The 23,655-nt window shown below is 32.8% G+C and overlaps 1 protein-coding gene across 7 annotated transcripts in view; it reads right to left on the bottom strand.

The window, feature by feature from the left end:
* Positions 1–23,655, bottom strand: part of LOC106462330 (histone-lysine N-methyltransferase EZH2-like) — a 65,875-nt gene that overhangs the window by 21,557 nt on the left and 20,663 nt on the right. For 3 of the 7 annotated variants that reach the window (XM_022389553.1, XM_022389551.1, XM_022389552.1), the window contains exons 7-11: positions 21,417–21,580; positions 12,741–12,767; positions 11,442–11,533; positions 7,718–7,898; positions 3,476–4,326 (exon numbers count right to left, since the gene is read on the bottom strand). In XM_022389553.1, the coding sequence (XP_022245261.1) occupies positions 3,476–4,326; positions 7,718–7,898; positions 11,442–11,533; positions 12,741–12,767; positions 21,417–21,580 (1,315 nt within the window). The remainder of the gene's footprint in view (positions 1–3,475; positions 4,327–7,717; positions 7,899–11,441; positions 11,534–12,740; positions 12,768–21,416; positions 21,581–23,655) is intronic. The other 4 variants (XM_022389556.1, XM_022389555.1, XM_022389554.1 and 1 more) reach the window with 4 other exon arrangements.

Raw genomic sequence — 23,655 nt, 5'->3', positions numbered from 1 at the left:
ACTCTGTGATCCCAGTCCCGGGCCGCTTAGCCAGGCCAATCCGCCCCTGCATAGTGTTTCAAACTATAACTCTCTTACTTTTTCAGAAAGAGGGTGACATTTCCACTATACATACCTATCAATTTCATGTTAATGAATACAATATTGGGTGATATTTTCAGTGCTAAAAGAGGAAGTTTAAAAATTAGAGTACATCACAAAATTTCTTTTCCCAGGGTAATTAGTCATTCTGACAAGTCTGTGTTTCTATAGCTTTTAACTACTTAAGCACACCCTTTGCTGTATGGCAATTACATAATGCAGTTTGAATTTCTCACTAGAAATGTGACATGAGTGCAAAAATTCAAAAGAGAAAGCCCAATTTATACAGATGATGATCTCAGCTACCGATTCATATCCAACATGGTCTATGTTGCCATTCAAAATATTGGTAATATTTGCAGTTGAAAATTGATTAATTGTTTTGAGAAAACAGACCCAAAATGTCATAAAAGCACTCCAGTATTTTTACACTTGAAGAGACAATTGAACTTGTGCAAACTGATGATGATTCTGGCTATGACCCCGAATTATCTGACAATGATTGTGAATGTCATATAGCTGAAAAAAGTATGACCCAAAAGGGTTTAAGTTAATTTGGTGCAAGTGTTAGTGAATCATGTTTACAGGATTTTAAGTAATTATGTTTTGTTGCTTAAAGAAATAAATCATACCATGAAGTGTTGATGATGAATGCAAAAATGGGTGATCCTTTGAGTACTAAAGCCAGTGATACAACAAAAAGTTTAATCTGAGGGTTTGAACTGGATAATCCAAGAGAAAGTCACTGGTTAGAAAGGCCTAGAAATACTATAGAACCAACTTGATATAAAGCCACCTATATACAATAAACACAGATTGTGCTTCATAAGTAGATGACTTGTTTAAGATCTTATGAAATCAAATCTGTTGTTGACATCTTAACCAAAAATGTTAGCAGACTGAAAGGCACAATAAGAATTAGGAGTAAAGAGCCTATTCAATATTTATGACTCAAGAAATTAATCCAGTGTGAGGACATAAACTTAACTCTAAGAGCATGGGTTTGGTCCATAGTAATGACTCGTATATCAGAAAAGTAATGTTCATGATAATCACGAATTTACTATATATATATATATATCTTTGCAAAATTTTGTATGCTTTTAGTAAACATTACAAGTATGTTGTTCTCAAAAAATTTGAATTTTTAATAAAGTATTTTTACTAAAAATGTGTCTGTGAATTTACTGAGTTAGTTTGACTCAGGCTAATCTGATTGCAAGATGATTTTTATATTAAGAATAATACTTTTTTTTAATAGAATGATTGGAGACTGTAACAGACAATTAAAGTTATATATTTTAAGAACTTTAGGCTTCTTGTTTTATTGCTCTTCCAGACTTTCTAATGAACCTATACATAAAAAAATATTTCACTGCTTATCAGAGCACCAACTTCAACCTACATTCAATAAAATTTGTTTGGGAAATGGCACCACTTACCAAAATAAATTAGTATAAAGAAGTCATAATCACATAGTTCACAAAATGGCCTTTCTATTGGTTATAAATGTGTACCATTTGCAAGTAAGCACGAGTAAACAAGTAATTTCAAAAGCATGAAAAGTTGGGAGGAGCTTCTATGGTGGGTTTGCTGATAAGTCAGAAAATAAAAGTGGGAGGTTCTTATTTAAATTCTGGCCTGTCAATACCTATAGTTAGTGTTTCTAACTGACTGACATTCTGAAACCCATATAAGGGAAGAAATAATATCTAAAATGGAGAATTCAGGGCACAGAGTATCACATGACACAGAGAAATCAAGATTGGGAATTTTTTTAAATTAAGAAATTAACTTATATAACATAAAATTTGGATTATAAACTATGTTTTGATGCCAAGGTTACTGACATACATACAATAATAATAAAGTTGTTCAATTAAATTTTGAATGTAACTCTGTAAAAAGGTCGTGATATGTGCACTTTGATCCCATCCATGCACACAAAGGGTTATTACTTAATAGCAGTATATATATATGAAATACGGGATAAGATTTACTGAAATCACAGTGAAGTAAACCACTTTGGGAGTCATGTGTACTCTGCTTTAAAGTTTTTGATTTCACCACAAGGAAAATGCAATTTATGTAGTTGCAAAAATAAACATTTGTCTAATACACCAATAGAAAGAAGCATTCTAGGGTACTCATCCTTATGTACATAGGAAGGGACACAATCAATATATTCATTGCCTGGCACTTGTGTGAGCAAAGACACAACCTCAAAATTAACACAAAAAAACTGAAGATTAAATGTATTCATCAGATTAATAAACAAGGTCTATACACCCAAGTTAAAGATGTACACAAATTATAACTTCATGCTCCCCTGGAGGAGACAATAGGTCTCATAAATATGTCTTGTATCTCTGTAATTTAGTTTATGTGTTTATTATTTCGTACAGGGGGTTATCAGATGACATATTCAGACTTTGTACAAATGCTAAATTTCCCATAATATGGAAGAATATAAGATAAAATAATAAATAAACAACACACAATTTCAAAATCAATACACAATTAAAAAGGTTTATAAAACATGGATTCTAGATGTTTTGACATTTACCATGAGTGAGCTTTATAGACAAAAATGTCATATTTATTTCTTCTTATCTATATCATGTGACCTGTGTGTAAGTTTACATTTCTACATAACTCTCAAAGGAGATCCCGCCACATTCTTACACAGATATTCACCAGACCTTCGTCTATATTTAATAATTCATTATCTTTTCTAAACTTTATTATTTCTAAGAAATCGTGAATATCATTGGCTCTAATACCCTTAAGATATTATGAGAAAGAAACAGTAATATTGGCTCAACCAAAGTGTTCTCTTTCAAGAGTAAATAAAACCCAAATTAAAAGCAACAAATATTTTATTTCTTGCTTTTGAAGTTTATATGTCATGCTGTGTTGTAGCCTACAGAGTGTATAATTCTTCTAGTGATTCATGGCATGTTTTACTGATGTTACGGAAGTACAAACTGCAATGACGACTGACAGACAACACGCTACTGTATAGTGGTGCAACTGGTTAAAACAGGTAACCCCTCCAGCCAGCTTTTGGCCCCCTTTTGGGGAAATAATTAATACTTACCATATAAAATATATATCTAGTTTCAATATCACAACATCATGGTAAAAAAAAAAGAATAATTCTTTAAAATGTTAATGAGCATAAAAAATCAATGGATGTTGGTAAAACATGTCAAATTTGATCCAACTAGCTTTTCAAAATGCCTTCATTATATTTATTACATAAAATCTATAACTTCTTCAATGTATTCATGGAATTCTTGATGTTTAAATATATTAAACATATCAAAAGATGTATCTAACAACATTAATAGATTTTATAATTCTATAAATATCAGTTTAACCTGGTACTGACCTGAGCACAAGACTTGGACATAATCATCCGAGCAATGGCACAGTAATTATTGTAGAAAATACGCCAGATTACACGGAACAGTGACTGTTCAGCTCCAGTCCATTCCACTTCTAAATCTGAAGGGTTCTGTGGCACTACAGGAGTATTTCCATATCCTTCTGAAAGGTACCATGCTTTATTAGACAGAGGAAGGAGGAATGGATTTTCTTTGGATGTGTTGGAAAGTGTTAAGTCAGAGACAGCAATGTTAGAAGAGAAGCAGTCAGAGGGATTAGTATCAAGCATGGAGTCAGATAACTCACAAGCAGAAAAAAAGTCTAACTCACAAGGTGATGTGCTTGTAGATTTTTCTGCCACTAGAGGAATTTCTGATTCCTCACCATATTCACTACCATCAGGAAAATCGGTCTGTACTGATGTGGATTTTTTTTCCAGGAACTCTTGACATCCAGATGAGCAAGAGGAATTAAGACCTCCCATTCCATCCATGAGAGTGAGAGGAGGCATACAGTAATCATGATTGTTAGGAAGAAAGTATTGGTGGGATGACCGTGATTCACCTGTCTCAGACGGGGCTGTTAGATTATTATTACCAGTAACTTGCCAGAGGCTTTGAGACACCACAGAGAAATTGGAACACAGATTGGGTGGGTTTGAAAAGGCCAACTCTTCAGTTCCTTCAGGGTCACCCTCAAGTATGGTACTACCATCCTCACAGGACAAAGAGGAAAGGGTAGTCTCATTATCATAGGGGACACATGATTGCTTGAACAAGGAAGAAGAAAATGGCTTGTTTTCATCTCTTAACCCCGATTTCTCTGACTTAGTCTGTCTCCCCTGCCTACACGTATCTGGAAAAGATTAAGTAACATATACATCTGTCTAGCAAAATATACCTCCCTCCTTCATAGAGCATAAAATCAAACCTCTTGGCACAAAACACAACTGATTGGGTTGAGAAAACAAGTTAAAGTGGATGGAAGCAAAAGGTGTAATTCAGTAAAAATAGGTTGGAAAGATATCATTTACTAAAGGGTTAATAAAGATGAGAAAAGAAAGAAATGGTAATGAACTAGATAAAGCAACAAAAAGTACAATAGAAAGAATAATAAAAACCTGTAGCATTTTAAATACATAAAATCAATAAGCCAAATAAAAAAAAAACTTATAAAAAACAAGATGGAACACAATTGTTTTTCAAAATATATTTTTTGCACATATATCTTTCTCTAAAGAATTAAGGGTTTTGCAATAAATACAAGTTCTTTGTTGTTCTACAAGTGAAAAACTGTTTAAGCTTATGATAAACAAATATACAGTGATAAATCAATATTGTTAAATTCACAACTACAAGGACTAACTCAATGACAATATGAATACTGAAAAAAATTACATACGAAAATGAAACTTTGTTTTGGTGCTGTGATTAATTCAAAGTGACAGTTTACTGATCAGTGTTGTCACAGAGCTTAGTCAAACCATGCTCTGCTGGATATTTCAAAATTAGAAAAAGTCAATAAAAAATTATGGCAATAAGCTTGATAATGGTTGAAACTTCTTACTAAGCATGGATATTTGATGCAAGATTATAAAGTTTTCCACCACTCCATAGCTGTTTACTACATTGCTGCTCGACTGTTAGATACAACACATGCTTATGAGCTCCAGGTGTGTCAATTTCATGAGACACAAAAACAAAAGAATATTAGATGAATTTCCATGAAACTTGATACAAACTTTCTAAACAATATAACATAAAACAAATAAATTGGTTTAATATTTGTATCAATTTTTATCTTCTGTTTCTTTGTATGTTTGTAATTAAACACAAAGCTACACAATGGGCTATCTGTGCTCTGCCCACCATGGATATGGAAACCCGGATTCTAGCGTTGTAAGTCCGCAGACATACCGCTATGCCACTAGGGGGCTTTTATCCTCTGAAATTTATGAGAGTTTATTGCAAACAGTGTTTATAAAAATATTTCATTTTGTCTTAGAATTCCCATTCTTTCCCATTATTAGTTTAAAATCTTGTAAAGGTATTCAACAGTTTTTTCAATAAAACTTTTCTGTTTATTTCCATTGAAGTAATATAATGTGAAATTTATGGAACTATATATATGGCCAATAGCCTACACAATGTAAAAAGAGATATGATAGAAATAAGTATAAAATATTTTATTATTAGTCAGAAAGTTCCATGATATATATTATATATATATATATATATATATACCCAATGAACTTTAGATTAAAAAGGCATATATTCTGCATGATCTTTAGGCCTACAAACTTGCTATTTTTAAATATCCTTACCTTAATTCTTTTGGTAGAGAACTTTTTCTGTAGCTTTAGAAAAACAAGAACATGAATCCAGTATTGGCAACAAGACAAATGCCCCCAGAAACCAATACCAGTCCTTTAGTTAATTGGGAACTATTTCAAAAACCACAGTGTTAACATTTCAAGTGTGGCAGTACCTGACTTGGTCATAACTTGTAAATGACGAATACAATTGTAATGAATGATTGGCAAGTTGTTTACATTTTTCTAAAGATTAGAACCTTCCCTATTCGATGAGTTTGTTTTTTTTTTAGCTGGAAGACATATCTATTTTAAAACCCAAGATGCATGCCCTGTTTCATTTATGTAACTTGCTGTGCAGTCTTAGAAATTGTATCCATAAACAAAATTACTAATAGAATCGTCTTGGAATTTAACTGATAGAATATTGTTTATTTTTTGCCAAGAGTAAAATCATATTTAACATTTACATAACTACTGTGCGTCTTACATAAACCATTAAAAAGACTAGGTATGAAGGTAAAAAAAAGTGATACTGGTATCTTTCCTTAAACTGAAATTATCTGGAACATCACATTGATTATGTTTATGAGTGTTAGCAATTGTGTTTTCAAAGACCATTTTAGGAAATTTATTTACACGAAGAAAATAGATTTAAATGTTGGATGATTTAAATATGGGATGAGCTGAATTCCAAGATATGTAGAGGTCAGTGCAGGTTGCCTTGCAATAACTATTTGTGGAGAAGCCTTTATCTGAGCTATGTATAAAAACATTGAGAAACTTGTCAAAACATTATAATTTGTCTTTTTTTGCTTTCCATCTTCTCTTATAGCCATTTTATTATTCTATTTATTCACCTTACTAGGAAATTCTTTATTTCTATACATCAGTAACTAATTGTTTCTATTAAATGAATTATCACTGTGAAGTAATTTTTGTTTAGTACATATCTGAACTTGTGCTTTCATATAGTTGGTAAAACTCTTTAGACTTGCCTTGTAATTTGGGTATTAACAAAAGTATGGATTATCAGTATCTAAGCTTTTTGTTCCTCCGAAATTTTAACAGTAAGCATCTTTACCATTTATAATGTCACATGACCTTTTTTTTTAAAAACAAAACACAACAAAGATTCTTGGCACACAACATTTATTAATATATTTTATATTTACAAAATTAAAATATAAAACTTTCATACAGACTTAGCTCACTTGAGTAACTGACCAAGCACTAAAGAGTTCAAACCCAACAAATCCTCACTGCACCCTTAAAGTTTTCTAGAGTCAAAAACTTTACCCAGCATTTCCAGCAAAACAGAAATAAACAGAAGATGGGTTTACAAGTTAAATGACATAACTGAAGAGTCCTATCAAAGTGATCCTGAAAAACTAACTTAGAGAAAACTAAGACTGCACTTAAACCCAGTAGTTTGACTGATTAAAGGTTCTGCCTCAATAGCAGAACAGTGGCACCTATTAGTTTTATCAATATCTAATAATACTCATCTTACACTGTGATTTTAGCTTACTACTTTTATTGGGTAATAGTATCCAATACTCTCATCAGGTTCTGTTGCACTTATTACTTTTATCTGTCAGTATGGCTCTTATCAGAATTGTGAATGAATATATGTTTTTTGGCAATTATCATTATCTAATTCATCTCTTGAATTAATAATCCAAGACATATCATCACAAAGATATGTTTTCTATTTCACCTCAATATTAAAAATATTATTATTAATATTTGTTGCTAAAGTAGAATAAGTAAACGTAAAAGCACAAAACACTGTTGCTGTTCCCCAGATGGTCATATAAATACAGTGAAAAAATTGTGAAAAGATTACAAAAAATAAAACTGAAACCATTTGATTTTGTAAATATATATCTATTTTTTAATATCAAAAGATAAAAATTTTAATAAAATGCATACCTTCTGGCTCTACCTTTTCCACTAGTTCAGCTTTTGCAGACTTCATGCTGTCATTGCTATCTTCACTGCTGGCTTCATTTCCACTATCAACAGAATTCTGTTTTCTTAGTTTTCCTCTTTCAGCAAATTCTTCTTCTTGTTTTTTTATTTCTTGCTGTCGTCTCTTTTCCTTCACCGATTCCTGTTTCAAATAATCAAGTTTACATGCATGCTGAAGTTGAATCTATACATTACCAATTGCTGATGGAATAATTAAAGCACAAGATACGACTTCCCATCATATGCTACACTCTGTTCTCTCAAAATTTTCAGTTTAACATGTTGATCTTTATAGTTTACATATCTGAACCAAAAATTGTGGTTGTAATTTAGTAAAAACACCTGAAGTATCAAGAAAATGAATATATCAATTAAAAAATGGAATGATTTATAATATACTTTTCCCACTTTCAAATAAGTACTCAATGTAAAGAAAGTTTCCATACAGAATTTCCTTTCACCAACCCTTGTCTTTGTAAGTTATCTGTAAAAGAAATGTAAAAAGCTGGAACTTTAAGTCACTGAACATAAATATGTCAGAGCTTGCTGTAACTAATAAACCTAACTCAAATGCAGGAAGACCCCCCCCCCCCAATCATTGATACAAACTGGAAAATACAAAACTAGCTAACTACTAAAAATGTGTTTTATATACAATTACTGAATATTTCATTACAATATAACACCATCACAGAATGTTAACAAAAATCATAATTTCTTCTTTTATTCTTTGTAAGAAGGAACTGAACCAAAATTAGTGGTGTAACAGTTTAGTGTAAAATCATAAAAGGAAGTTATAATTTTCCAATACTGAAAATGTATTTCAAATAGATACTTACCTCCTCTCACATAAATAGCTATTCTCGTTCAGTGCTGCCCTCTATAAGCAAACTTTTTTTCCCATGCCACAAGTCTTGAGCTCCCACATACCCCAAGATTAATATAGTTCAACTGCATCTTGCATGCAAATCCTTCACCAATAGGAGTGCAACACACCCTCCTGATGCATGTGACTTCCTGTATTTGATTCTACTGAACTATCATTTCTAGTTTTGTCTGAAAAATGGAAGCACCAGTTTTCAGTGGGGTGGGAAGTGTGAGATGAGGTAAGTATCTATCAAAAATACATTTTCAGTATAGGAAAATTATAACTTTTGATACAGTACATAACCTTTTCTCATATAAATAGCTAGGATCTCACATTGAATAGGTGGAGAAACTGGTCTGAGAGAAAAAAAAGAAGCATCCTTCAAAAGTGTCCGAAGGACACCCTAAGAGAGTAGATCCTTGCAGTAGAAAATCATATGTGGGAGACCAATGAGGAAGAAACAGCTACCCGAAGCAGATAATGGGAAATAAATGTATGAGGTGTAGTCCCAGTGCTCAACAGAAGAAGTACCTCCAATGTACAACAAAGGTGAGATGCAGGTAAAAGGGAAGGTGCCTAATCAGAGTGAAGACACCAGAAATTGATTACAGGGAAAAAGAAGACATGGAAGAAAAGGCTAATTGAATCAAAAGCTGAATCCAAAGGGCAAGGGAGGAAGGAAAAAGTCACAAACAGCAGTGTGGTGCCAGGGAATGAAACAGCAGGAAAAGGAACCAACAGAAAGAAGCTTTGAAGGCAATTAAACAACCCAGAGCAGGTAGAGGACATAGAAGGCCAAGTGGATCCAACTAGGATTAAAGGTGGGAGATGGAAGGAAACAAAAACAAAGAAAAGAACATGCCCCATGAGCCACCAAAGTGGAAGGTGGGAAAAATCTATATAGAACCAAAAGAACGGATTGAGCTGAAGCAGCTGAGAAAACCAGAACTATATCAGCCAGGATGGAGCAATCAGAAAGACCTGATACAGAGTGGCAAGGATGAACGGAATTATCCTGGGAAGATGACGAATGGGATAAGAAAATAAATGTATAAATATGTCTCAACCCTGTCTGAATGCATCGACAGCCAAAGAAAGAGGATGAGGAACAGGAGACAAAGACATACAGATCTGAAACAAGCTTGAAGAGCAAGGCACAAAACTAGTACCCAACCCCCATGGTGAACAAACTTAAAATAGCAGCACAAGGGATGAAAAATAGGAATGTGGGCATAAGGATCAAAACGAAAACAGTGGGCATCCTTAGTCCTGGAGAAAAAAAAACACCTTAGTGGGGTAAAAGGCAATATAGAAAAAGGGAAAAAACTAAGAAGTGAACAAAGTTGGACAGATCAATCACAAAACTCTAAACTGCATCGAGAATACATGACTAATGGAGGAATGCTTAGATGTAGGACAGGTAAGTGAGGGGAAAGTGCTGGACATGGAACATGAGTAAAGAATACAATGGCCAAAAAGAGACAGATGAGCAACCAAAAAGAAAAAAATCAAATGTAGCAATACAGATACTCCACATGGTGCTAAATTCACAGGAGTAACACCCCTCCAAAAGAAAATGAACCAGTGGAGGAAAAGAGCCATCTGTAAGTCCCAATTAGAAGTGGAAATGAAATGAACTTGGTACGAAAGCAAAGAAGCTATGTTTATAGGGGAAAGAGCCAAAGATGGCAATCGCCCCAACATGGAGGTAAGTAATTGAAAGGTATCCCACAAAAATCCCCAAGAAACAGATAGAATGCCTCAGAAAGGTGTATGTCAGCTAATACCAGCAGGAGAGGCAATAAGGGAAAACAAAGACAATTCCTCTGTTGAGTACCACCACCTGAAGCCTAGGTAATTGTGCTGGAAGTAAATGAAAACATTTTCAAGGTGGAAACACAAGCTTCAGTTAAAATATAAAAAAGTGAAGAGCAATAAGCTTATCACCTAAAACAGGTAAAGTGAAGTAGAAAAAAATATAAAATATCTCCACTTTGTATGATATTTAAAAAAAAAACAACATGGGAAGAAAGCACAAACAAAAAAAAAGTCTTGACGATAGCACTGCCAAACGAGAAGTGACAGTTCAGGAAAATTGAATAAAGGGAGTCACATGTGTCAGGAGGGTGTCACATTCCTATTGGTGGAGGGTTGTTACATGATGATTTGCATGCACAATGCAGTTGAACCACGTTGATCTTGGGGTACGTGGGAGCTCATGGCTTGTGGCATGCGAAAACATTTTTGCATATAGAGGGCAGCACTGAATGAGAATAGCTATTTATGAGAATGGAGGTAATGTACCATATTGGAATTTGTATTCTGATAACCATGTTCTTCAACATAAGGCTAAGTAAAGTTAATGTTGAATATTTATTTATACTTATCAGGCAAAAAATGTCAATGTTTTACAAAAACTTCCTTTAGCATGATTAATTTGAGTAGCGAAATGTGATGACAAATGACACATGATGAAAACTTCAAAATCTTGGAAGCATGTTTTGTTTTGTTTTTTTTGCAATTAGGATTTTATAAACCATTTCTTGAATTAATCATCCAAAAAGTTACATAACTGGAAAGATAATTTGCTTTCTATTTTACTTCAATATAAAAAATGTTATCATTTATACATGTTGCTAGAGTAGAACAAGTAAGCGTAATAGTGCAAAACACTGTTGCTGTTCCCAAAATGGTGAAAAATAACAATACAGAACCAAAAGTTTTTTATTGTTTAATTTGCTTCATATGTTACATATTTAACAATTAATTTTTAACAATAATAACTGTTCATGAGTTAATATATTACTTGATACTCACAAGATGTAAATAACAGTTAGGACCACAAGGTTCTGTACTTGGTTTCATATCACAATTCTTTTTTTTGAACTGGCTTGGAGTAGGATGGAATGCTACAAAAACAAAACAAATTAGTAAATACATTAATAAAAATTACACCTGGATGAAATAATAACTCATTAGTTATAAAACTTTTACTTTGTTCATAATGCATAGAAATTACTAATAGCCTTCTTAAATTTACAAAGATTTACAGTTTAAAAGTTACCCATGCTTTCAAATGGCAAATATATCACTACAAAGTGAAGAATTGTCTTGGCTTCTTAAAGCTGAGAATATTGGAAAAAACATGTACAATAGTTTTTAACTATGCACTAAAAAAAGGATGGCCCAGCAGCAGGATTTTCATGCTGTTATTAAAGCATACTTAGTCAATAGCTGTCTTTTACCTTTGACAATATTATTTTCATGCATCAGAGCAAACTTAATATAGAAAAAAGAAAAAAAGTAAAAATATTATGTGATGCATTTAATGTGGCAATGTCAAGCACATCTCTGTTTAACACTTTCACCATGCCAAATTCCATTCTCATTACCCAATGAAGTGAAAACTGAGACTTCCAGCATTCGCGATGCAGTAGTATAATATGTCCAAGAATCTACCGGGTAAGAGGAGTTACAGCTTTTGGGCCCCATATAATCTCAGTCTTCAAGTTTCTGAATGCATTAACCTCATCCCTTGGTGCCACTTTGAATTCTGTTTGAATTTTTTTTGGCTTATAAGTGGGCATCTAATCCACTTTTATGATTTTAATAAAACTACATGAATTATTACAAAGATACAAAACTCTATAACCTGAGTACTTTCAAAAGGTGGTTATTAAAATTTTTTACACATTAAACATGCAAAGAATTTACAGAGAAAGAAATGCCAGTTTGTTCTAGTAGTTCACAAACCACCAAAGACAGACACAGTTAATTAAATACCACATAAAAGTAAGTGATAAAACCACTACTTCATTTATATATTTTCCAAATATGAAGTACAAGCAGACACCAAGTGACAGATGAAATCACACTGTGGCAATTCTATGTGTCCACCACTTACATTAATATCACAGGGAAAGTGTTAACATCTAGAAAATTGTCATGATAGCATCAGTATTTGTTTTATGGTTAGTTTTAAATGACCTGTGTAACATTCATATTGGAAAACAATAAACTTTTAAAATAATTTTCAGAATACACTGGAAGGTGAAAGCTATGTTTAAGGAACAAACCAGGCAACATGCACCAAATACAAAGAAACAGCAGTCCTACCTGGGGGGAAATCCCCTCCCTTAGTGGCTATGGACAGAGAATATAAAAGTGAAAAACAAGGTGATAGAAGTAAGAAGAACACTATAAACTTCAATTTATCAAAAAGACAGAAAGTTTATATTACAATCAAATTTATAAATATGTTGAGAGGAAATACAGGTTTGAATTGCTTGACCTTCCTGGTGCTTTTGTAAAACTTTCAATATTTGAAAAAAGAATTAAGTGTAAAACAATTAAACATACTGTAATTTTATATGTTATATCTGTTTGTCATAATCTTTTCTTGCCCAAATCACACATAAACACAAATCTAATCCACTATTTTCACATTTACTGTTACTTTATTAAATGTATCTAATTTTATGAAGTACTTAGAACTAGTGTTACCTTTACCCTAAATTGTGGCTTGGAATGATCAGCAACAACAACAACAACAACTTTTGAAGGTGTTTCTGTATAGTAAAGACAGTCTTATAACACCACTCCAATGTACTTTAAAATTGCATGATAATCATAATACCTACTAAATAATTTAGAAATTAATTACAAACTACTGTTTTGCTTATTCAAGTACTTCACTGACCCATTTTTACGCAAAAATTTGTTGCTTCCATACAAAATAAAGGGGGGGGGGGATTTGAGCTAACAGATTAAAAAACCTTTTGACATATTGCCTATTTAAATTGTTCTCCCCTGCAGGGTTTATGAACTTGTATGATTATGTTAAATCAGATTCACAAAGGTTCAAAGAAGCACTTAATAGACCTTATTAATGAAAGCTTTCTTTGTACATTTATTCTTAAGGACAAATATACATAATGGGCTATTTGTGTTCTGCCCATGTGGGTAGTGAGATCTGATTTTTTTAGTGTTATACACCATCAGACTAACTGTTGAACCACTGAGAAGCAAAATCTTACTACTTATGATTACAAATATTGAAAGAACAATCATTAAAACAAATTCACAATGTTCCAATTTAATATTTGTTCCTGACAACCTCTTGTATTTATTCAATATAAACCGAAATAAAATATTGTTACAGTAACGTACTCATGTACTATCTTTCTTTAAGAATAAAATAAATCAGTAATTCCAGCCAGATGAGGCTAACATACGAGTTCAAATATTGCATATTTTTGTTTGTTCAGAAGCTGTGAAATTTACATTTATACAAGCAGAATTGATCAAATGGATATGCCATTCAGAAGTTCACAGGCTTTTGAATCAGTGGTGTTAAAGAGAAAAAATATATATTTCTTTACAGAAAAAATTTTCTTACTCTTTCTTACTCAGTGTAAAAAACATATGAAGAGTTTTTGAAAATATCAGATAAAACATTTCTAATAAACTGGCCAATCATATTATAGGGGAGTGAAAATACAGTGACTTATGTTTTTGCTAATTAATTGTTGCCTTTAGGAAAAAATTTACTTTAAATTTTAGAAAATGCATACAAGTATTCTAAAAACTTAGTAATGTTGTAATTTAATGTAAAAAAGAAGAACTTAAAAGTTTTGAAAAAAAAAAAAAGAGTTGTTTTTCTTTAATTGGCATAGTACAAAACTTATATTTGGGATATATATATATTTTTTAGGATCTAGAAGATGGCAATAAGTGCATATAAAAAAAAAATATTGTAGCTTTATTCAATAGATGTACATTACCAGCAAAAAATATCCATACCAATATAGTGCTACGATAGTGGAAGTTATGTGGCGCTGGTAGCGTGTGTGAAGTTTCTCGAATTATCGGGTAAGCTCGAGTGTGATCGAGAGACGCCTCTTTGTTGGTATATAAGCCTGGCAGAGAAAGCCACCGGGATTAATAAAGTGTGTGTTTTGTACTCGTTGAGAGCGAAGTTATTGAGATTGTGAATCGCTGTGATTTATAGTGTGTATTATAAAGGTTGTTAAGTTTAAAGTGACGAGAAATGTACTGACTGTGGAATTACTGTGTACTCAAAGTTTGTATTGAGAAAGAATAAACTGGTTTAATCAAGTAAGGACTTGTATCGCTGAAATTCCTCGGAAAGAATTTATACTGGAAATTAACAAACAAGCAGATACGCGACAATAGGATAAGTTCAGTCTTGACTTCTGCCAGTAGAAATTTAAATAATTTTATAGTTTCAAACAAATATCCAAACTTAGTTTTCCTGTATTTTCAGAAAAAAATGTTCAACCATAAGAGACTTGTTTAAGATGTTTCAAAGTTATCATGGAATAATGAAAATTAATTTAGACACAAGTGAGAAAGATTAAAGATTTCTATATATTTTCAATACATTATATTTTTTAAGTTTTAATTACATAATACTTTTTTTTATTGCTATACCACATTTATTTATAGTTTTCATATGTAACATGTTACCTTTAGTCTTTGGCAAATAGTTACAATCTGTCAAAAAACACACCAAAATAAACAACTAAATGTTTCAGTAATTTAAGTTGAAGGAAGAGAGAACATTACATATGTCTTATCATGTTGGTCACCCATTGCATTATGTCAGATACCAGTTCAACCGATCTTTCTACTCATAAAATATACCTATAGTGCTTTATGGGAAATGATACAGAACTCTCTGCATAAATAATTTCCAACACTGAATCATTCCATCAATTCATAAAGGTGACACGAGACAGATTACTCTACAAGAAGAGTTTTGTAGGTAATGAGTAACCTTTAGTCAGCAAAACACCTGAAGGCAGATAGACTACTTGACAGGCAAAATCCAATCCTTTGAGAATGATGGTTTGTTAGAAGATTCCCAACACCTGGCATATAACAAGTTTAAAAGAAAACACAATGGTGCAAAACCTAAATCAAAAGTTCTAGTCTGAAATCACAACAGCTTGGAACAAATGTTCCCTTAAAGTTTATGTACAAAACAATAAAAGCACTATTTAGATTTAAATGAAATTCACCTAGCCCAGAAAAAAGTATTAGTGAAAATATATTCAATGCAGCATCTGGGAGGGGGTAATCATTGTGAAGAAACAATCAAGCCACAAAAAATGGAGGACTTGGTCTTACCTAAGGGAAATATCTGAATGTCCTCCACCTACTGATAATGAGCAGATATGGGACAGCTGACATTGAGATCAGAAGATATCAATAAAAACAAAAGTGTATAAAATGAGAAGGTCAGTAGTCCTACTCAAAAGATGACCTACAGAAAAGAATTGAGATGCAAATCCTTAAGATGTGGTGATGAAACAAATCATCTCACAAATCCAAATAGAGGTAGATAGTTACAAAAACTAAATTCCTGAGGAAGTGAGCAATCTTGCACTCCTGTGTATAGGAAGGGATTACATGTAATATAACTGAAGTTCCGTGCCAATCCAATCCCAAAAACAATAAAGAACAATTTGTAGAGTACAGAAGAGAATGGCATTAGTAGAGAATTTGTAGAGAGCAGCATATCTGTTTTCATAAAAGGTATCATACTGTAGAAATGAGCTTCAGACATTAACTGAACTGATCACAGATCAGAAAGAGAAACAACTATTTTGGAGCAACCCCAAACATAGGCATAAGATTCAAAAGCTTGATGAGAGATAAACTGCATGATGGTCAAGATGCAAATCCTAGAAGTGCAAAAACTCAGGACCACAAATTCCTCCACTTATTAAACCTATTATGTCCAGGGTTCACCTTTCAAGTGTTGAGAATAAACCTTGCATGAAAAATTTAAAGTTTAAGTAAAAAAATATAATTCTAACCCCATTTCAATGAATTGTTACTCAAAAATAGTTTAGAATTGACATTTCATTACATAACATTTACTTAATGTAATTCACAGATAACAATGAGAAGAATGTTCCAGCTTCCATTTCTGCATAGCTCCAAGGAGTCTTGCCTGTAAACAATGCATTTATAATGTTTCACACTTTGTTTTTCACATGATTTTTTTTATGTATCAGTGGTTTTTATTACTTCAGCCCTTTGTAGTCACCCTTTTATGATATTAAAGTATGTACTCTGAACAATAGTAATGAAAAGGGTTTAATCTTTATTATGTCTTCATGACAAGAATAATGTTGCTGTAAAATGCTTGGTTACTGGTAAAGTGACAGATAAGAATGGCAGTACAGAATGATTACATAAAAACAGGTATAACAGAAGTGGCTTTATAATAAATTTTATTTTTACTTTTGAAGCATGGCTGATTTTAAAATAATACTTTACTTTTGCCTACTAAATAGTAGTCTATACAAAGTTCTATAATATTCAGCAGTGAAACATCTATTTCAGTGCATGAGCCACGTGTCACATTACTAGATAAAATAAAATAACTACTTTTCAAGTATACATAAATTAAAAACTAACAAAAGAGATTACTAAATAAGAAAAACATAGGATTAACTTCAAAATATGATTATTTTTCTTAAAATTAAAACAATGACAACAATAATTAAAGATGCTAGTATCTAACCATTAAATGTCTTCTCAATAAAATTATAATAATTAGCAAAACCTATTTTATTATTTCAATTTTAAGAATTTTTGAATTTTTACTTGTGTCAGAAACATATTACAAACTAAAACAGTTTCAACTCAAAATAAGAAATTAAATTAAAACTTAACTGCACCAGTATTATTATGTGATTTAAAAACACCTGTGTCAGTACATTAGAAATGTGATCCTCATTCAGGGTGGTTGGCTCATATCTCCATTTACATGTTAATATTCAAAACTCCTGGAAGAATGGTAGTTTTTACAGACTTAAATTACATTTAAGATCCAACCTTATTTCTGTCAAGGAATGTTCTAACTACACAAAATTATTCATTCCTGTATAGATTATACTGACTGCAAGTAGCATCCTCCTTTTTTCAACCAAGCAGCAGTTTCTCATTACGATCACATGTTTATTAATTTTCTTATAATATGTAATATTTTTTATTGCTGGAGATTCAAAGTCTTAAACATAAATCACTGTCATTACTATTTTAAAATCATCAGTTAATAAAACACAAATTAAGTAATACCACAGCTTAATAAATAGTAAATTTAAATATTAAAAAGAAATGTATAGCCAAATTTTTTATTTTTCTGCAAACAATGAACAATTGTTTTATAACTAAGCTAAAACTACTACATCACAACGACTAACAAACCACTTCTAGCATTATATATGACCATCACAGAGAAAAAATTGATGCATTTAAACTCTAACAAATACATAGTTCACACGGATTAATGGGGAAAAAAAAAGAATCCATGGCTTTCCAGGACCCAACTATCACTTTGAAGGACCTAATTCACTGATTTTAATATAATGTGAATTCCATCAAAATTAAATAACTAGTGTTTTATTATATTTTATAAAAAAAGCAGTAAGATCTGTAAAAAATGTTCTAGCAATAACAGTACCATCCGAGTTATAAAAACAAATGAAATTAGCCATTAGAAGAAATTCTAAATAACCATGTATTACTGAACTAAGCACTAACAAGTTCATCATTTACAGTCTTCTAATCATACTCTAACTTTCCCAACTTCAGCTTACTATGAAGTGATAAAGTCTTCTTCAAAATATCAAGCTTTAACTAGAGCTAAAACCAAAACCAAATAATATTTATTAAACATACAATTTCAACTTGCCAATACTACAACAAATCAACTTGTACCTGATTGGCTGCTGAACATACCATCACTACATGAATGATGGTCCAGCCCCAACCAAACAGACGAGGTTCCACAACTCAAGTTGGATTTAAGGGGTCATGGTACCCATATCCCATGTTGGTGGCCAGGGCAGTTAGACCACAGATATATACATCTTTATGATAGGATCCTTACCAGTAACTACAGAATGATGCATTTCAAACCACCAGATTTATGAAAGAAAGAAAGCAACACCAAAATGGACAATCCTTCTGATCAACTTGAAGAAGTCCAAAGGGCAACATCCCAGGTCTGGATTGACAGGATCATATGCCATACTCCAACCAAAGTCCAGAACTCATCCCATTTAGATTTACAAACAGTTGTCTTTACTCCACCACCAAGTGGGCAAGGAGAATTCCACTTACCCATGGAATTAAGGAGAGAATGTGGAACACTGTCCCACCAAAGATGGGACCGCGTTGCATTTGGATTTACGAGGAGAAAGTGGACCCCCTGCACGAACAACATAGGACCTGACAGTGTTCATAAGGGGGTCCAAGCACTCCCCCACTGGATAGCTAAGCAACAAATCTGGACTGGTTTTACGAGTAGGCTCCCGTGTAGGTTGGTCCTTCTCCTACCAACATCTGGGAAAAACTTCCAGGGACCCAGGTAGGAGGATCCCCAATTTTGCCCTCTTCTCAGAGAGTGGAGAAAACTCAACACTCCAAAGGTAAATCCTCTGTCCATCACCCCAGCGACTGGGAACTGGGTGTGGTAAGGACTAACGAGCTCCACTAGCAGAAGTAAGGGAGAAACATAAGTGTTGGGGAGTCCTGAGGAACAGGTCTTCGGAGACAGTGCAACAGGTGAACCATGTTCCCTAATTTTTAAAAGCAAACTGATCTTGACTGATTCAGCTCTAAGATCAGCAGGGACTGGCAAAATCCCCTTTAGCTTTACTCATGATAGTCCATGAGTAGCAGACCATTAGAAATATTGTAATGATATCACCATCCAGAATTGTGTCCAGATGGTCTTATGGAACACCTCATCTTGATAGAGCCCATTGCAACCAGGAACCGATATAAAGGTTGCTAGTGCAGAATTTAAATTCAAGCATATCCGAATGGGCAACATTCACCAATGAATGGAATCCAAAAAAAATCAATAGGAACCCCAGAAGAGAAAGGAACAATAACTGTAAGTCAGATAACACATTACGGACCACCCTGTTAAACTCTAGTAGAGGTAGTCAACACAGCCACAGGGAGAAGACAAGGTCCCTTTGAAAAGGAAACTGCCAGATCATGAAGGTAATGAGATATGAACATGTTGGGAGAAGTCCACCTACCGGCCTGCAAAATATCTCCCGAGAAGAAGGATGGAAATTATTAAGAGAACCAATGGAACAAGGAGAGGAAGGAGGGGGCCTTGAGACACGAGGGGATGAACATGCAGAAGTACAAGTGGAAGTAGAATAGGGTCGAGCAGCCAAAGACAATAAAGAAGACTGCAAACATGCTGTATCAACTCTGGCTTCTAAAAATTCTGGAATTCCAGCAAATAAATAAGGCAGAAAAAAAGATGCTTCCTGTAAATCTCGAATGGCAGAAGAAGGTAAGTGAATACCCTCCAAAAAGCATCACAACTCAACAAGTCCCAGCAACAGAACAACCACGACTTCAAGGCAAGTCCTGAAGAAGTCAAATGTGTCATAATAGTGACCAGTAAATGGCCCGGTTCATTATCAAATCGTTGAGGCAATCAGTAATATGCTTCAGAGAAAAGTTGAAGGGAAGAGAAGTATCTTAAAACAGTAGGAAGTGAAGTATCTTAAAACAGTAGGAAGAGAAGTATCTTAAAACAGTAGAAGAGAAGTATCTTAAAACAGTAGAAAGAGTCAAACGAATCTGCAAAAATTGCAACCTGTTAAGAGAGATAACAGGTTTGTACCTGTTACCCCATAGATCCAACAACGGATCCAACCTTTGAGTGTCCAAATATATATATCATCTTCACAATGATACGCCAGGGCATGTTGTTCAGAGAAACAAGGGGCGGGGTATAGTGACATCCTCAAGTACTTGTGTTGCAAACCTCCCTGCATGCACAGCAATATCAGGAGAAGGAGGATAAACTAAGTAATCCCCTCAAGAATGATCGTACAAAGCAGGGTAGACTCAAAAGCAACTGTTTGCATCTCCAAAACTTCACAACCACATGTAACTAACTGCAGAAAAAAGGGGCAGAAGGTGGCTGAACAGATGAGTCCTCTGGAGAGGAAGCTCTAGTGAAAGAAGGAGCAAGAAACAGGAAGTCTAAATTCTCCCTAGAATATCCCGTTTCAGAATGAAGGACTCTTTCTAATCAGGTACATGCTGATGAGCTGTCTTTAATGGCAAGTATTTGTCTACTTCTTGCACAGTGGTTAAGTTTATAATACCCATGTTGTTATATTGTTGTTGTTTGGATTTGCTTTTCTCTTTCGCTTTTTAATCAATAAACTTGAGGTAATAACTGATTAAGAACTTAGACTGGAAATGTTAATTATTTTACATGTGTTTATGCTAAAGATGGAATTAGGAAAATTCTGAAATGTCCATGTTCTTTACCTTATCTACACTTTAGTGATTTTAAATTTCTGCCAAAGGAACCTTGACTTATTTTATGCTTACAACTTCACTCCAACAATAGTCACACGACAACTATTTGCTTATGGTTGAATGTTTATAGTTCAAAGTCCGTTACTGAATAACGTTACTAAGTTAGTGTATTATAACTTTACAAGTAACATTTTACAGGGATTGATTTATCGTGAAACTCTGACAAACACAATGTTACAGCTTGTCATAAATAAAACCAAGGAATGTGTAAGTGATAAGATTAGACATTCAAGGATTTTCCAGCATCTCCTGCTAAAAAAAACATTGATTTTCCAGAATTTCCAGTATTGAAAAATTTGTTTATACCATAACTTTTCAGGATTTTCAGTTATAAAACAGTTATAATTCAGAGTGTTTATCTTCAAAACTACAAGTACCTAAAGTACTTACGATGTAAGAAGCAGTCATATTTGAAACATCTGCGACAAAACAGAGTATTGAAAGAATGCATACTCTGTTCCCTCATAACTGATTGTGCATAAGGGCCATCAATGTTGGCTGTGCATTCTGGTGGAAGAATGTTGGGGTCTTTTTTCTCTTTCAAGTCTCTATACCTGTAAGGAATGGATAATTAGTTATAATGACATCAAAACTCATGTGAACATTGTGTTTCACAGAAACAGTTTGTACCATTCACAATAATCCTTCATATGACATTTATATTCTCACAACTAGGAGTAAGGATTAAAAAAAGAGGAACAATCTTAAATAAAATCATAAGGGTAAAGAAGTGTTGTAAAAAAAAAAAAAAACTTAAACTAAATGAAACTGAAAGTGCTTGAATATATCTATTACCTGCATTTATGCCTTTTTAATTCTACTACATTTAACGAAAAACAATAAAATTAAATCAAAGCTTTTTTGAATAACTTAAGAGGCCTAAAGTTCTTAGGATAAATAATTGTAATTGTCTGTTATAATCTGCAGTCATTCTAAAAAAAAATGTATGTTTGATCTTATTTCCTATTTTTCAACTTTTGCAACAGATGATTTTCCTACAGTTAGTGTTAGAGAAGAGACAATAAGAAATACAAGTATAAAGTTTTACTGAAAACCGTTTTAAAACTCAATTAGATTTAGGATGTTACATAAATGAAATATAAAAACTTTAATGTGAAAAAGTAGTTATATTTTACCATGAAAATCACCTTGCACTCGGACTAGTAAGAATCTGAGTAAGACTGATTTAAATTCCCAGACAAATCTTTAGTAAAAATACTTTATTAAAAAATATGACTTTTTGTACACAACAAACTTTTCACATTTACTAACAGCTGTAAAATTTTCTTAAGACACATGTAGTAAATTCAGAATTACAGTAAACATTAATTCTACAATACAAGGTCAGTCCAATGGACTTACGCTGTGCACGTAGGGGTTCAAGTACATGATATATTTTGTGGTATTTCATGGATATAAAATTGGGTCCCCAAATCTGAAATTCAGAGCTCTACGACAAGGCCAATCTGCATCTCCTTTTACTGTTAATAGACATCACTAGGTTTAAAAGGAACACAGATGGCTTGAACACTAATCATTACAGCTTTAACCCTATCACTACAGGTGTCCTTTACTGCACGACACCAGGTTTTAGTGTCTTACATTCAAAAATTTATTAAGCTACTTTTTGTTTACGTTATACCAATTAGAATAATATTAAATCTTAGCTAATAATCCATATTGTAATAGTATATAAGTTTAAAGTTCTTAATTCAACAAGGCAATATTTACAAAAATCCTGAATTTCCCCTAGTGTGACCCACGTGACACATTTTTCTCTTAGCATGCCATCTTCCCTATTTTATTATCACTCCTCAAAAAGTACGAAATTAAACATAAATTACTCTGTAAAATCATCATTGCTCAGACAAACCACAATTTTTATAGTCTTCAATTTTGTTTGGTTACAGAGCTATCAAATAGAAAATCAGACCCCTCCTGCCATGCCTACCTATCACATCCTCTTTCAGAATTCATTAATAGTTCTCTCTCTTATGTTTAATTATATATTACCTATAACCAATAGAAAGTCAAGGTTTTCATCAATCAAATGATGTATTGTATAACATTATGTTCTGAACAGTTAAATGTCAATTTCATTCAGAGTACAAACATCATTCCTATGAGAAAGTTAACAACTGGCTTGGATGAATTTGTAACAACTCTTGTCACATAGTTAGAAAGCCAGATACATTTTCAGAGGTAAGGGAATTTGTTTACTTTTTTGCATGTTATTAGTATATATTCTTTGGTTCATTATTTAATTAAATAGAAATTATTAAGTGCATTACTATCATTAGTATAAAAAATTATGTTTAATTCTCTTCGGCAATCAACGGCAAGAAAAAAGAAGATTGGTTAAGTATTTTATTTCTTGTTTTTCATGTTTATTATTTATGTCTAATTATAAAAAGTAACTAAAATGTAAAAATAGGAATCCTTTTAGGTTAATTAACCTCGTAACCACCAAAAACAATTCGAAATAAACCAAAATTGTGACGGATTGCTACAAGTTCTTCAAATACCTATAGAATGATAGGTTCTTTTTTTGTGAGTGTAAAACACTTAAATACACCAGTTCAATTTTTAATACCTCACAACTATAAAGGCTTGGTTTGGTCAGAACTTT

Source organism: Limulus polyphemus, unplaced genomic scaffold (assembly GCF_000517525.1).
Source record: "Limulus polyphemus unplaced genomic scaffold, Limulus_polyphemus-2.1.2 Scaffold1143, whole genome shotgun sequence".
NCBI lineage: Eukaryota > Metazoa > Arthropoda > Merostomata > Xiphosura > Limulidae > Limulus > Limulus polyphemus.
Note: the sequence above shows the minus strand (reverse complement) of the source record. Positions and strands in the feature narration are given on the sequence as shown.